The sequence below is a fragment of the Xiphophorus maculatus genome, chromosome 24 (genome assembly GCF_002775205.1).
Source record: "Xiphophorus maculatus strain JP 163 A chromosome 24, X_maculatus-5.0-male, whole genome shotgun sequence".
NCBI classification, from domain to species: domain Eukaryota; kingdom Metazoa; phylum Chordata; class Actinopteri; order Cyprinodontiformes; family Poeciliidae; genus Xiphophorus; species Xiphophorus maculatus.
Window position 1 is genome coordinate 4,181,264 of NC_036466.1, and position 16,115 is coordinate 4,197,378.

Below are 16,115 nucleotides of genomic sequence, written 5' to 3' on the forward strand. Positions count from 1 at the left end.
GTGCGGCCGCTCAGCAGAGAGGGGAGGGCGGTTACACAGACTTAGAACAGTTGTGGGAAGTCACTGACTTTACCCTGTAGGCTTGGTCTGATAAAGCAGATGACTTGGGGGGGTAAAACTACCTTAACCTCTAATTTATAAGGCCAGATTGGTATTTGAAAGCAGTCGCGTCAAAAATTTTTTTTTTTGACATTTTATCACAGCACAACCACAGAATTTTGTGAACTTTACCAAGATTTTATTTTATAGACCAGCATAAAGTAAAGCATAATTATGAAGGATAAGAAAAGGAATATGCATTTGCACTTTCTACAAAGAAAATCCTTAAAAGTGTGTATTCGTCATCATGAGCCCACTTATTGCGGAACCTCCACTCTCCAAAGTTACAGCTACAAGTCTTTTAAGCCTAGACAACATGTGGCCAGATATTTGAGAAGGCTAACATGTTTTTATGCATTTTGGCCTTTCGTCCACATGAAAACGTTTGTTTAAAAGCAACTATTTGTGAAAACCCAGACCAAAGTGTGCGTGTGATCATGGGAAAACACAGATTTAATTTCTGGCGCATTACAATCTGTTACAAACAATGCACCATATCCACATCAACATCGCCTTGTGTTTTATCAACTTTATTTTCTAATGCACTACTTTGAAGTAGTTCATCATATTTATCTGTCCGCACAAATTAACCTCCTGTTGCCGCGTTTAATCCCTAACAGGAAGTCGTGGTCATTTTGAACGATTCTGATGTTTAAAGCAATGCTCTGGGTGGATTTGTTTGGATGAAATGTTTTCTGAGAACAATCCCATGTGTACGTTGTTACGTTTGAAGCAACGTGGCGAAAATATTTGTTTTAATACTGACCCAACTACGTGTTTATGAAGCCGTCAAGAATGTCTAGATGAGGTTCACCTATTCACCATTGAATGCTGACTGTGTGTGTGCGTGTGTGTGTGTGTGTGTGTGAATGTCAATTTCCCAGCCAGGCCTCAATTTATTAGATTTAGCTTTTGACTGTTACAAGGCCGTTTAAGCTAAATATAAAAGCTTAGATTCATATCATGCCACAGTAGCTTTAGCTGTATGTTTACGGTTTATCTGCTTTTCAAGGCAGTTTGTTTCCGTGGATTTTTGCACTCCACATATTCATTTTTCTTAACATCGTTGCCAACGTTCATTTATGTTTTTCACTTTGTTCCATTATGTAACAATGTGAAAACGTTCAAGTTCAAGATATTTTTTTTTTTGCCAAACCCTGTAAGAAACACCTGCTCTGGTAAAGATGCAGCGGATGTAAACCCAATAACCTCCGTCCGTCTCTGTCCTTTTTCCTCATAGACACACACGTACACGGTTGAAAATTATTGATGTGCTCTCTTATAAAACAGTGGCTGCTCCCTGAGGTATTCCTGGCAACATCGCTGGGGCCGAAAATAGCAGCCGACCCAAATAAGTGTCCCCGCCGGAGTGTAGAGGGAGCCAGACCAGAGCCACTGACAACTGGCTTTACTAATTGGCATCGCTTTACAATGAAATAATATCTGGGGCAATAGACTGAATAACACATGGCAGTAAACTGCGGAGCAGGGACGAGCAGCAAAGGGGGATCCCTTCGTTCTTGTAAGCACGGATCATCAAATGCCTTCCCCGAAAACATCCAACAGAAAACTGGATGAAATATTCATGGCAGAGCATCAGCTTCAGTTCAAAAATGGATGTAAATAACATCCGCGGCAGGAGTCGCTAAATGTTTAAATCCACAAAGTGCTTCTTGTTAACATTTCTATCATTTATTCCCAAAAGTAAAGTTGAATTTATCATCCTTTAGCAGATTTCAAAAGCTAGTTTGTCAAGAGTTTTGACGTTCAGCCCCTATGGGCCGCCTTGTGTAAATACAACATTGGCAACAAACTTGTCCTCAAAATTTAACAGCTGGCTTTCTAACTACATGGCTGTGAACTTCGGTTAGTAGGCCGTCTTCTGTGTCTAGAGAGAATGAAGTCACAGAAACCAAACGTTTCCAAATATACAACGGAAGGAAAAGGGTTACCAAGTAAGAATCAACCTGCCAGTGATGGGTGGTGAGCCAATGTCATCTAAAAACAACACATCACTATAAATAAACATGCTAAATACAGACTGATAACCACTCTTTGTTTTTCTAATGAATGTTACATCAAATCATTTTTCAAATTGCTTAATCAGGGAAAATATAATATTTTTAGTGTTCCATTGACGCTAAAGAGCTGCATCAACATGGTATTTAGGGGAAACTAATACTAGAGTGCTAAATTTGACCATGATATATTGGTGTTAGAACATATTATATCAGTACTTTCAGACTTGTTTTTGGACACTGTGGCGCATGAGGAGTCTCTGAAAACAAGTCATATACGTCCATTTTTTCATGTATTTGTTTAACTGCCGTGGTTGTTTGATTATGTAAGTTTTATCTGTAAGGCGTTTTCAAAGTTAGCAAAAGAGCTAAATGAAAAATTAGCTCAGCAATTAGCGGATTAGCAGAACTGTGCTGGTAAGTGATAAGATGCAACAGTTATCTATTTCATGGTTACATTCTGCCAGTAAAGACACCAATTAGTCATTAAATTATTTTCTTTCAGGTCCTGGTTTAGGCAACAGCATGCCTTATTTAAGGTTAAAACTTCCTAAAGATTTTAGGAAGTTTAAAATATTTGTCAAGATTTTAAACTTCAAACTTGTTTGCCTATCTAAAAGCAAACCAGCTTTCAGAAAATGTCAATACCAGAAAATGTTAAAGTCTTTGTTGTGCTTTGGAATTGCAGCTAAATTTTTGGAACTTGAAATCAAAACAGTGTTTTTTTTTAAGGGCTATGCTACTGCAGATAGTCAAGACAATATAGGGAACTTGAATATAACAACAAACGGCCAAGCAATGTGGGAGTAAACCTCATTGTTTTTAGTGTAAATATTGCTTCTCATGACCTGCATTTATGTCAAACGCAGGTCACTGCCAAAACACCGTTTGGGCCAAAACATCAAAATCGCCTTCCGTTAAATTGCTCGTGCACACTGGCGTGTATTTCCAGAGTCTCTGAGTGGGCTGATGGGATAAACACAGATGTCTTTTGGCAGACTAAATCTTAATTAGCACCAGGAGATTCATCTAATCAAAGGCCTGCCAGCCCATCATTAAGGCTAAAACACACACCGCTCTCCTCAAGTACCAGCAGAGAACAATGGGAAACAGAGGTGTGCTGTCACACTGACGAATGGTTCTTCCCATAGGTCTCATTAAATCACACAAGGGCACTTCCCGGCCTATTCGAAGAATGGAGAAAGGTGCAGAATCTCCACAGCTGCTTTGTCTGTCTGCTCTGACACCTACACAGCCTTTTTATACACGGATATATTAAAGTGCTATATTTCACAGCAAAACCTTGGGCTGATCCAAGTTCAAGCAGAATCCATTATGTCTTTTTCAGAGAAAATTCAACTCTGGAGGGAGCTGGACTACCTAAACTACAAAATGTACCCAGTTAGCTGGAGATACCAGTGTCTTTAGGGTAATTTGTCACCCTGGTAATACTTCCAGCACACCTAGTTCCAGCTGCCGTCAATGGAAAATGGAGTTTATATATTTTTGACCACACATCTGTGTCCTCGTCCCTGGTTTCAGGCCGATTAATTGAAGGAAACCACTTCGGACAAACGGAAAGTGCACGAGATGATAGAAAGATTAGACTGAAGTCTGAGGCTTAATCTAATAAACGAGGAAGAAGATAAAGAGATTAAAGAAAAGGCAGCAGGATATGAAGGTAAGATGGAGAGATAACAGCGGACGGTGAGGTATGTCTGATAAAAACCATCCGGTCTGCCAGCGGACCAGTTGGACAGCTCTGGAGCAGTGAGCTGGAGGACATGTAAACACACACAAGCTGGCTTTGCATGCCGGAGTATGACAGCTGAGCACTGAGACCGGCATGCAAAGCGTACACATCACTGCATGCAAAGGTGCTTACGTGGCAAAGCAGAAACTCAAGCACACGGATGCATTTCTCTGCCAGTTCACTGGATTCCAAGAAATTTCATGACAACCTTCCAACGGCTTTCAAAGGACGTCCTGCCTTTGCGGTTGTCAGCACCGAGAGCTTAAGGCTGTGATTGATAACTTGCTTCGAATGACAACAACAAGCAGCGGTGTTTACTCAGGGCAAATTGCCCTTGCCTCTTTCTCCGGTCCGTCTCTTCCTCCCCATTCTTCCAGCTCTGCCTTCTGAGAGAGATGGTCCACATGACTGGGTCTCTAGTTTCTGGATGGCTAGGACTCCCTTGAGGTGAGATTAGCCTTGCAGGCAGACAGCTAAACAAATAAAAAGCTGATCCTCCTGCTTGCCAAGGCTGCCTAGCAACAGGTAGGAAGATGGGATGCGACGCCTCGAATTTCGGAGCCAATTAGTGCTATGAAATGCCTGCATGGAGTGTGTATGTGTGGTCACTGGATGCCCAAACACATGAGCAGGTGGGTTGATTAAACAGTGGGAAAAAAAGGTAGGGAAAGGAGTTGTTTGCATAGAATGACTCATGGATAGTGTTTTACATGTGCTTTTCCTCAACATTTTTGAATTGATTAATGCAAACAAGGTGAATTTGTTCACCAGGGACATCAGTCTTACACCCACTCATTGCTAATTTCAACCAGTTGCTGGTTTTGCTTGAAGAACACCTTGGTTCCCTTAGCAACGGATTTACGAGTTTTGCCTTTAGACTGACTGCCTTCTCTCGGTTTCAGCTCCTCTATTAGATCAGCGGATGCGTCTTTAATTTTATTTTAAGACTTTGTGTGCGTCAAGCACAATGCACACAGAGACAATTAGCATGTCTGCCCAGGCATTGAGCCTCCATGACTGCCAGTCCTGGATGGAATACCAATGACCATGGCAAGAGAGACTTGTTGCAGAACTGAAGACCTTTGCTGATGAAGACAAAGCCTGATGCAAGAACTCCAAGATAGTGTTTTTACGTTCCAGTCTTAGCTCTTCACTACAAAGCAAAAACAAATCACATTTTAATCCTTAACTCCTTATTTGCAAGGTTCTACTTTTAGGGTCTTCATTGATGTAAAGGTTTCCCTTTCAAAGTTTTGCAGAGAGAAATACCTTAAGTGAAGATTAATCTAGCTCTTTGTCAAACCATTTCTCTCAGATTTTGTCAGAGTAATAAAACGAAGTCATGAGACAGAGAGTTATTGCTTATTTCAAAGCTTAAAACAAGTGTGGAAGACTTGTCTTCCGTTTCTCTTTTCTCCCTCCGGTTGCCAAGCCGGATGGCAGCAGCAAAGCATGTCGGATCACTGTAAGGTGCTGTAACGGCTCCCCGATTTCGCCTCAAATGATGTGAAAGTCATTGCCAAGCCATGTGTGCTTGAGTGAGGCGAAAAAAATGACTGGCTCCTCTCCTCGCTGTTAATCAAAGCCGAGGTGGCAGAGCGCTTCGCAGACGGGGGCCATACATAAAGATGTGCTTGTTCACTGCTCCTCTCCCGCCGCCCCCTGCCTCCTTCTCCCCACATAGACCCCTCACCGCCTGCCTTTCTGTCAGCGGATCGTCAGACAAATGAACACTTCCCTGCCTGTCCTTTTTTTCCATCAGAGCTTCCCCACCTTTTCATCAGTGCCCATAAAGCAGTAGCCGGCACCCATCATGGGCAATCGCCTCTATGCTGCCTGAGTGATGAGACAGAGGTGGCAGAGTTCGCTAAGCACTCCTATGGCACAATAGATGTTACTGGGTCAGGGGGTCGATCCCTCATTACACAACATACACAAACTGGATGGGCCGTGAATAGGACAGGAATACCTTCGGTAAATTGAAAATAACAACGACATTCTCAGAAGACTTAGAGGGAAAAGATGCTGCAAGAAGTTTAAAAACACACATCAGCTACAAATCAAAATTTGTAGCTCCCCAGATGGACAAGCTAACTCTGGAGAAAGCGTAATGAAAATCTTGTCGTCTTATTCTCAGCTATAACTATTGTGTGGTTGGTCAGAAATTTGTGGTTGTGTATGTTTATGAGGTAAACTGTTGGATTTTTCTGCTGGATAGCAGGATGAATAGATTTAAGGTACAATTGTCCAAAGTACATACTGTTGGACCAAAACATTAAATTCCTTCCTTCTGGGCTGACATATCGGGAGAACATCCATTTTCTGTTCTTTCTTTGGCTTACAATATGAAAAATAAAATGACATTTTGCAGCTTGTCAATCATTATTTCCTCCTCCGGTGAACTTGTGAACTCGCAATAGTCGTTCCTCTCTGTCAGGATCATTGTCTTTACTGTACCACTGTAATAGAAGCTTCAGGTTTACTGTACCACAAATGACAAAACACCATAGCGTACACATCAGCAGAAGGGGTTCCACAGGCGCTCGGCTCAGTGGGTCTCATAGACCTCGAAGGGCGCATTTGAAAACGAACTTCCTGCAACCATGTGCAACCAAGCATGACAGTGGGAGCATCATGTTTAGGGTTTGATTTGCAGCAAAGAACACTGACACATGGCATCGAAGTGGGTGGAGTAATAAAGGGAGACTGCCTCAAATTTCTTCAATTATTGGAAGGTATAAAACAGACCTGGGTGTTTCAACAAGACAATAATCCCAACCCACATCCCCACTGAATCTGGGATAAATACAGATGCATACAACCATGGAATATTAGTGAGGAGGGGTGTATGTATGGAATCATTAAAAACTTGTGATCAAAACTGTATCTGTACAACAATGACCAACACTTTCACATTCTCGGGATCAATGCACTAAAGAAGAATGGGAAGAATGTTGTGGCTGAGAATGCTGAAAAGAGCCCAGCAGAGATGGTGCGCTGAGCAGCAGCGCACATGAAAGACTTCCTTTCATGGCTCACCGCGTCACAGCCAAGGCCGTGTCAGATACGTTCTACGCATTTCCAAAAATCATCTGACTCCCATCGGCTTGGAGGCAGGAGTCCAGCTCTGCTCTCCACTTCCGATCATCGTGCGGTAGATCGTCCAATGAAGACGTTTTGCATTATGTCAGAAAACGGGAACGCATTCAGGAAACGTCCTTTCCAGACTAACCGAAGTCTGTAGGATGCCATCAAGCAGCAGTCAGTGTAAGGTTGCCTGAAAAACACGTTTTTCAACTGGTCCTGGCTTTGCCAACCAGAACACCTGAGAGCACGGTTGCCTAGCAGCCAAGGTGTTTCAACTATATAATGTGGGTAAAACAACCCAAACTAACACAACAGCTCTGCTGAGATCAAAAATCCATACTCTGCTAATTCTATAAGAAGGAAATGCTCAGAGATGGAAGGAAAGGAGAAAGAAGAGATGGAGTAAGACTCACTGCTGTGTGAGAAAGCAGCTGTGGCCTATTGAGGATTACATGACATATTGAGACATACACAATCATACATGCACAAAGCTGCATATGGATGCAGATGGAGCTTCACAGTTCCGCTATTGTCCCTTAATCCTCATGATCTCTCCGGAGGCTACCAGAGAGGGTCCTTAATGCTGATGCACTCCACTGCTGCTGACCACAGCTTTAATAGCCCAACGTGGGGAAACATTTCCCTCCGAGGCCTCCGTCAAAATGCTAAATGACTCCATCTATCTGCATCCCTTGCTTCTTCTTCCTGCTCATCATGAAGCTCCATTCCTCCCTACACACTTGTTCTCTGAATGTCTGTCTGCGTGTGCCCATCACCCCTAAGGGTAGTGCAGGGTGGAAAGGTGGGGAAGGGCGGGGGGTTCAAGCAGCCCACCGGACTGTGAAATGCAAAACCCTGCGGTTGGGAGAATGTGCGTGCTCTGCAATTTCCACCAACACCCCCTCACCCTCCATCCTGCAGACTGAGCTGCCACTTGGGAGATGTGCATGTTATTGAGTCGCCAACATGGACTGGATGTGAGTGGATGCGTCTGTGAACACTGTTTGCATATGGCGGTTGCCCCGCTGATCTGTCCGCATTTAGAAATGCCACAGTCACATAGGTTGCCAGGCCCATAATGCACCCAGCAGCCTCATCCAGATATTTTTGCTTGGGTAAGCATCGGGAACTCTGTTTACATGCGTGTCCTAGGACTGCGTGTGCTGGAGCCCTGAAGGATGATATATGGGTTGGAGTGTATGGAGTGTGTCCAGAGGTCAATGATACACCACTAAGGTTGGTGTTCGGTTACATCCCCTCCATCAGGGTCAAGTGCTGGGACTGGGCACAGCTGAAAAGTCGACGATGTCAACTAGAAATTTATTACATATGGGCAAGAATGTTATTCCTTGTGGGCTATTATCGATTTTAACATTGCAATGAATTTTTAAAAACCAAGATATTTGAATTTACTGTAGATTTTCTCTCGTTCACACAAACTAAATTTTGGTATCCAGTATTCTGAGACTTATTTTTTAAAAGTGTGAACAAACAATTGTGTCCAAGTAGTTGATTTGAGATGAAGCTGAACTGGTGCAGTACACCTGTAACACTTACAATAAGATAGTCAGCATGACGCCTCCACCACTCTTAACAGTAAGGCAAGAATTCTCCACATTTCTCCAGACATGTTTCTTGTAATTGTGGTGAAATAGTTCAACACCGTTCTCTAGAAAACATTTGTCTGGTGTCATTTCAAACTCACTTCACTCTGGACATTAACCCTGATGTTTCCAGCTCCTCGCAGGCTTGAGTCTTAGCGGTTCATGAATTGTTCTACGCCACTTTATTTTCCTCTGAAATTCCTTGGCTCTCCTTTACAGACTCTCCCTAAACACATAAGTATTTTCACAACTTGTACTCTATCATTTGAATGATTTGAACTGATTATCGTGAAACCTGCAGCTGTTAAGAAAAGGCTTAAGTTGTGCAAATCTATAATTCTCCTTCTTAAATGTGTGTCTGAGGATACATTTCAGTTCATTTTTTTTGACCGTGAAGCAAAATCAGATTTTATCTGAGCAAATGTCTGTCTACTGGATATTGCAGCCAAGATATCGAGCCATTTCTTTTGGTCCGAAGATGCAAAGCAACACACGCTCTCTCTTGGCTGTCAGGGAAACTGGGTCCCTCGCATAATGAGGAAGTTTTCTGACCGGCTCCGCTCGTTCCAAATCCCGCTCAGCCCTGCTGTTTGTTCCAAACCAAATCTGAACAACCAACTGCACAGGGATTTGGACGCGAACTGAGCACAGTTCAGTTTGGTGCCATTAGCTTCAATAGTGGAACAAATAGCAGCCTCAAATGTACCATCTGCAGACCTCCAAAACACTTTATTCCCTCCTCTGCTCCCCATCCCCCTATAACCGGCTGAATCATGCCTGGCAGACACCAACAGGGGACACAGTCATCACTCCTGCCATCGCGTCTCAGGGACCCATTTAGGGGCCGACTACAACGGCCTCCTATCTCGCCATCAGAAGCTGTAAAAGCATCAAATTCTAAATTGTGCCCGGAATACAGAAGGGACGGCTAAAGCCATGGGTCCACTGCAGGAGACAAAGCTTTTAAGGCGAGCCACGACTCATAATTCCTGCATTCAGCAGGGCTTGTGTTGTGCCATCCTCATCTGGCTACAATGAGCACAATGAGTGCTTTGCCAAGAACATCTCTGCTCTGCATGGGGAGAGGGGATTTCATAATGTGGGGCCAGTCATAATCCTCGTGCTCACAAGGAAGCAGTGTGATCTTTTTCTCCAAAGGAGGGGTTGTTTGCCAAAAAAAAAAACTTCTGAGATATTTACTTCAGTGATTCACAGCAGGACATTGAGGTTTCAAACCCTTTTAGAAAATGCTTCTAACTGGAAACTGTTTTTTTGTTTGTTTTTTTTCCCCCCAGTGCTGTTAAGCGACTTGTTTTAATCTTGGGGTGTTAAACAGTGCTGTTTTGGTCACAGCAGGTGGCTTCACACTTGGGGCGTACAGTGAAACCTGACAAAAAGAGACGTCCTTCAGGACTCCATTTGCAGAAAACGGAGCGGTGGCGTAAAGGATTCGATCACCAATATGTAGTTTAGCCAAATTTGATCAGGTTTAACCAACTAAACAGCTTTAACAGGGTACATGACATAGTCTGATGTATTGTACAGAGGAGCTACAGTTGTGGATCTAGTTCAGCTTCAATGTAAGACTGCATAACTTTCAGATTTCGTGTGAACTCAGACCTATTCTTGCCTATTTTCATTCTGATACCGACTTCAACCATGCAGGGTCATGAGTCGGGTTGGGGATTGGTGTGTGGTAAATTGAGGGGCTGCAGCAGTAATTGGGTGAGAGGCATGGTACATCCTGGAGAGGTCACCAGTCCATCACAGAGCAACCTAGACACAGGAAGACAACCATGCACACACACTTCAGATTAATTGCAATCAGTTAACTAACCCAACATGCATGTCTGCGCTGTGCGAACAGGCTGGACTATCACTACAGAATGTGTGGATGCACGGAGAAACTGCAATCTTGAAGTAAAAATATTTTTCTTTTACTCCATTTTCTTTTTCATACATTTTCTCACTTGTTAAATACATCAAAATTGCAGACTTTGGAATAACACAGGATTGTAGCTTTGCCTCAACTTCTTGACAATCTCTTACTGACTTGTCTGTTGGTTAGCTTTAGCCTCCAGGTATCCAAAGATAGTTTTAGTAACCAACGATTACCAAGGCCACTTATTCTGTCTTTTGCCACCACTGTGGTGCTAATGAGAGAGTATCTACAGGAGGACGGTACGCTCATCTACTTCTCATACCTGTTTCAGCCTGGGCGGTCACCTGGAGCCAGTGTCCAGCAGCCATTGAGCAAGAGGCTCCATAGGGCAACCCAGACACAAACCATACCAACCTTAAGCCAATTTTGAGTGTCAGTGAATCTGACTTGCATGTTTTTGGACAGTCTTACCTGTCCCATGTGTTTCTACTGAATAATAATTCATCTGCAGCCTCTCACCCAGAACTAATCTACCATCTGGCCAAGGATACTTGAATTGAGAAGCTCAAACCACTCCACCGCTATAAGGTACTAGTTTATTTTGTGATGGAGCGGGGTGGATAGGTGAACTTAGCCTCCTAAGCTTCCTGATTACACTGGTTAAGAAAAACATAAAGTACCTGAAATGATGATGATGATGATGAAAGAACTTATTTTGTCATTGTTGCACGATACATGCCCAAGGTCACATTCGGACAGATTGGTGTAAAAAAAAAAAGAAAAGAAAAAAGATTGAATGTGTTTAATGTTATCAAAGGCCATGTAATGGGATGGAGATGTAAAATAAAGCCAAATGTTCTTAATTTTAAATCAGGTGCTTTCCTTACACATTGTTGTGATGATGTCTCGTGTCTGAGAGCAGGAGATAGACGCCAGCTGCCGAATGGAAGCAAATCAAAACCTTTAACTCAAAGTGTTTTGGTTTTTTTTTAAACAGAAAGTGCTTCCCTTTTTTTCTTCTCCAAAACAGGCATTACATCGGAGTGAGTGTGCTGAGAAACAATTCCCGTCAAAGCAAAAACTGACATTTTCGCTGCTCACAGATAAGAGCTTTCCCAGCCTACACACGCAGCTGTCTCCCTCTTCCATTTGCATCAGGTATTGATTTCGAGACGCAGGCTGTGTGTGTGGTGAGAAGCAGTGCTGCATATGGTACACCATGCGATTTTTCCTTTCTTTTTTTTTTTTTTTTTTTTTTAAGAACAACACCGACAGTGAAGGCAGGGAGTTTGAGACTCGTTATGAAAAGATGCGTCGGTGGCGAACAGTAGGATGCCAATTAGACTGCTCGGCCACGGAGAGGAGATCTGCGGTCACGCACCGGTTTCTCCCCTCCTCCATCCTGCATCCACCAGCATGGAGCAGAGAGGGAAAAAAATAAAAAAATAAAACCTGAAGCTACTATTACAAGAACAATAACGGCATCATATTTCCATGTATTGATTTTTCTTCCTTCTCTCTCTCTCTGTTTTGCATTATTTTCCCCGGTCAGTCATGTGCTCTGTGGACAGAGCAGCAAAGCAGGCAGAGCCGGCCCATCGCTGAATAGTGGGAAGTCACACTTTTTCTACAATATACGCCAAATATAGCTACAAGTAAAAAAAAATTGATTAAAACACTTTTTAAAAAATCAGTGGATTGCATTTTGCCTGGAAGTCATTTCTATATCAAGAATGCTTCTTGAAAAATCTGTATTTAATGCTTTTTTATTTATTTATTTTTAATTATTCACTGGTGTTGGCGCTACAAAACATTTTCTGACAATTATAGTGCTCTGGTCCCCCCCCACCTCACCCCTCTGCTGGTGAGGAGGACTTGACTAGCTGCTTGGTTTTCTACAAATGTATGCAAAATGAATCTTAAATTCATCTCCAAATACTCTCACATCTCTTTAACAACCTCTAACATTTTGGGGGAAAAGTACGTTTAACACACTCATCATTTAGTGGTACAAGTCTGAAAAGATTGTATCAATTGGCTGCATGTGAGTTATGGATTAATATTTTGCATTCAGACGTTAAAAAAAATTGACAGGCGTGAATTCAAAACCTCTAGAGCGTAGCGTTTAATGCTAGCTAACTTATTTGCTAGTAGCACAAACACGTATCATATACAGTTGTTAAGTTACATTTTCTAACATTTTCCTTATTAGTAGTCACTTATAATTATTTTTCATTTCCCCTTTCTAATTTTATCTCTGCTATGAACCAGGGTTCTGTGTCTTTAACAAAACCTGAATTGAACTGATAGTTTTTTTGTGCTCTTCCGCCCCCTGCTGGTGTGGAAGACCTAGCTGAGCATAGCATTACACTTGGGTGCTCCAGTTATACTTATAACAAAGCTACAAAATACACATTTATAAACCTGACTTCTAAAAACGCCAGTGCTCCCCCTGCAGGTGGGGAGGACCAACGCAGCGGCTAGATTTGCTTATTCCTCTGACTGACTCTGCATGCAGGTGGCGCCTGTATGCAATACTAAATTGCAATAAAAACAAACACCTGAAAGTAGAATGACGAATCCATTCATTTATTCCTGTAATCTATCCAAAATTCATCTAAACTTCTTCCCATCTAAAGACTCGCAAAACATGCGCAGAATGTCTGCGCTGCGCTGAAAAAAAGGAAAAGAAAAACTGCAGATTTTGTGTTTTCTCAGCCGGCTCCATGTGCTTCCCACGTCTCCGAGCGGAACTTCCGCGCAGCAAGAGGGATAAAGGTGGGAATAAGAGAGCGGATGATTTCTCCACTCCTCTTCCAATTAAAAATGGCAGGGAAAAAATAGCCAGACATGTAACGGTATCTATTATGGATAAGAGAGGGGACTTCTATCCATGAGAGGAGGAGGGGGGTTACAACTGGCTAATCTAAAGGATGCATATATTATTCACGACCAATTCAGTCTGGATTATGAGATCTGGATCTTCATCTTCCAGTAAAGCGCGTGACAGCTTTATTAGTGCATAAATAAGCATTTTAGGGAGGAGGAGGGGGGGAGAGAAAGGAGGAAGAAAGTTATCGCCTGCATCCCGAGCGCATGGCTCTGAGGGATGCGCGGAGGTTCGGCCACGTACCTGCTGCCAGTTCTCCTCCAGCGACGGCATGGCCGAGAAGTAGCCCGTGTCGTGGACGAGCTGAAGTTCCTGAAAGATGCCGTGGTTCGCCAAGACATCCATGCTGACGCTCCGGCAGAGAGCGAGAGAGATAAGGAGGGAGGGAGAGGAGAGAGGAGGAAGGGAGAGAAGAAAAAAAAAACAACCGGGGGAGGAAGCGGCAGAATGATCCACAAAGAAACGCGCCTGTCAGACTTCTACATCCACTTGTGTCATGTTGGTCCGTGTGTTGCGGGGTTAAAAGCGCAGTGCAGCGGCCGGACGCGGAGCAGTTCGAGTCCCTGTACCTGCGCGCATAATCGGTGCGTAAAAGGAGACTGGAGGTGGACGGACGCTCCACGCGTATGTGTGTTGCCAAAACAGCCTGTGATAGGGAGCCAGCGGAGAGGGCGGGGCTCCGCTAAGTGAAGGGGCGTGGGCGAGGTGGGGGTGGGGGGAGGTTGTCAATCAAACTCCCCTTGCTTTGCCTTTTTGCTAAGTGGGAGGTGCTGGTGGTGATTAGAGGCGGGAGTTGACGGATTCTCAGGAGGTGATTGGCTGCGGAGGCACCTCGACCAGCTGCAATTGGGCTCCATAGGTGAGCTGTTTGTGGAAAGCATTTAGACTTGGAAGGTGGAGTCAGAGGTTCACTTAAAGCATTAATGCAAACACAGGAAGCTTTCTGTGTGGGGGATCCGGCTCACCACACAGGGCGCCATCTATCAGGGACGGCACATGCAAGGAGCCCTCTGTCAAAACAGAACAGTTTTTGATTTGTAGATTCTGACTTGGCACTGAGTTAAAGTGACAGTGACAATTTTGTTTTCTATCTCATATTAGACAATTTTATTAGACAAACCAACTCATAGTAGCATATCTATTTTTACAGTGAAAGTGAATATATATATCTATTTTTTTTCTTCAAGTTGATACGCCTAACTAAAACTCACTTACCTAATTGGTAAAAGAATCCATACGAGTGTAACAAATATTGAATAAAGGCTGAACTGGGGCTGAGAGACAGCATCATGCTGACCAGGAAACTTGTCAAAATGTGTTTTGGTCAGATGAGACGTGAAACAAACATCGCACGTCAGAACGCACCGCCCCCACCGTGAGCCACGGTGGAGGCAGCGTCATGCTGCGGGAGTGCTTTTAGACAAACTGAACAGAGTCGAGAGGAAAATAACTAAATAGATTTTTAAATTTTTTTTTTTTTTTTTAAAGTAACAAGAGCTAGAAAAGACCCAGATTGCAGCTGGACAGTAACCTTAAACATACAGTCAACTGTTGAATAAAAATGTTTAATACAAATGCCCGCCACACTTTTCAGTTAATTTTTTAAAAAAGATTTGAAATTTACCTGTCATTTCCCCAAGTATATTGTTTGAGTTTGGCCATAAAGTCCCACGAGGACACGGAAAAAAAAGTTGTTGTTTTTTCCTTTTTCCTTCTCATGCTTGTGTCGCCCCCTGACAGAAGGCGCCCTAGCTGTAGAGCCACATTTCTCATCTTATAAAACCTTTTCCCATTCCACACGTTATCCTGGCAAAGACTGAACGAATGCCAGAGCGCTTCTTTTCTTTTTTACCTTCATATCTGACCTTCAGCAGCCCGTTTTTTTCAGACACAGCCTGTGAAGACGAGTCTTTTCCCGGAGATGATACGCTGGCTGAGAGGAATGACACTGAAGTGGCCAAATCTTCCTCGATGCTCTCCTGCCGTGTAAGCCACGGAGGATCGCAGCCCCCCTCTTCCACACCATTCTGTGTTACACATGCAAGGCTGCATCGGTGGAGACTGTGATCTCATTACAGCCCGGTGAGGCCGACTGACTGAGGGCCCCGGCTGCACCAGATTTACGCCTGGCTATTTTGGGGAGGGGAGAGCTGCACCAGACGATGAAGCTCTCTCTGACATTTATCCGTTTGACACAACTCACTCTGTCTCTCTCTCTCTCCCTCCCTCCTGCTCTTCGCGTCCTTACACATGCAGCTTTTATTTGCGATCTCGTTCTGCATTCATCTCCGCCTGATCACATCCATCTTCCCTTCCTGGAGTCCTGCTCGGCATTTTGCTGCCAAGATTGCTTTTTTCTTACAGGAACTCTGTACGAAAGGTGTGACGGAGACACACGACAGCCCGTACAGTCGACCGCTGCACGGTCGACTGGAGTCTAAAATATTTAACAGATAAATTCTGTTGTTTTTATGCATTGTTCATGTGCTGCCTTACATTACTGAGGAGACAGGAGAAGATGACAGAAAGTGTCTTTTTTTCCCCTCAGCTAAACCACTTAGACAAGAGCGTTCACTTGTACTGATCCGCTAACAGCAGAGCTAATCTTTCATGCAAGTGCTTTTGTAAACTTTGAAAAAATGTTTAGCGCACTTAAATTTGACCAGATAAAATTCCAAAGCACAAATTTACTTGTCTGTTTTCTCATTTTCATTCGAATAAAGTTGTACGTCTGCGTTAAAGATTTGGCTACAGACTGTTATGATTGGTACTTGGAATTAGG

General features: G+C 43.4%; 1 protein-coding gene across 1 annotated transcript in view; it reads right to left on the minus strand.

The window, feature by feature from the left end:
* Nucleotides 1–13,968, minus strand: part of LOC102219197 (Krueppel-like factor 7) — a 44,985-nt gene extending 31,017 nt beyond the window's left edge. Inside the window, exon 1 of the mRNA XM_023329936.1 lies at nt 13,577–13,968. Coding sequence (XP_023185704.1) covers nt 13,577–13,678 — 102 coding nt within the window. The 5' untranslated portion in view covers nt 13,679–13,968. The remainder of the gene's footprint in view (nt 1–13,576) is intronic.
* Nucleotides 13,969–16,115: the final 2,147 nt, after the last annotated feature.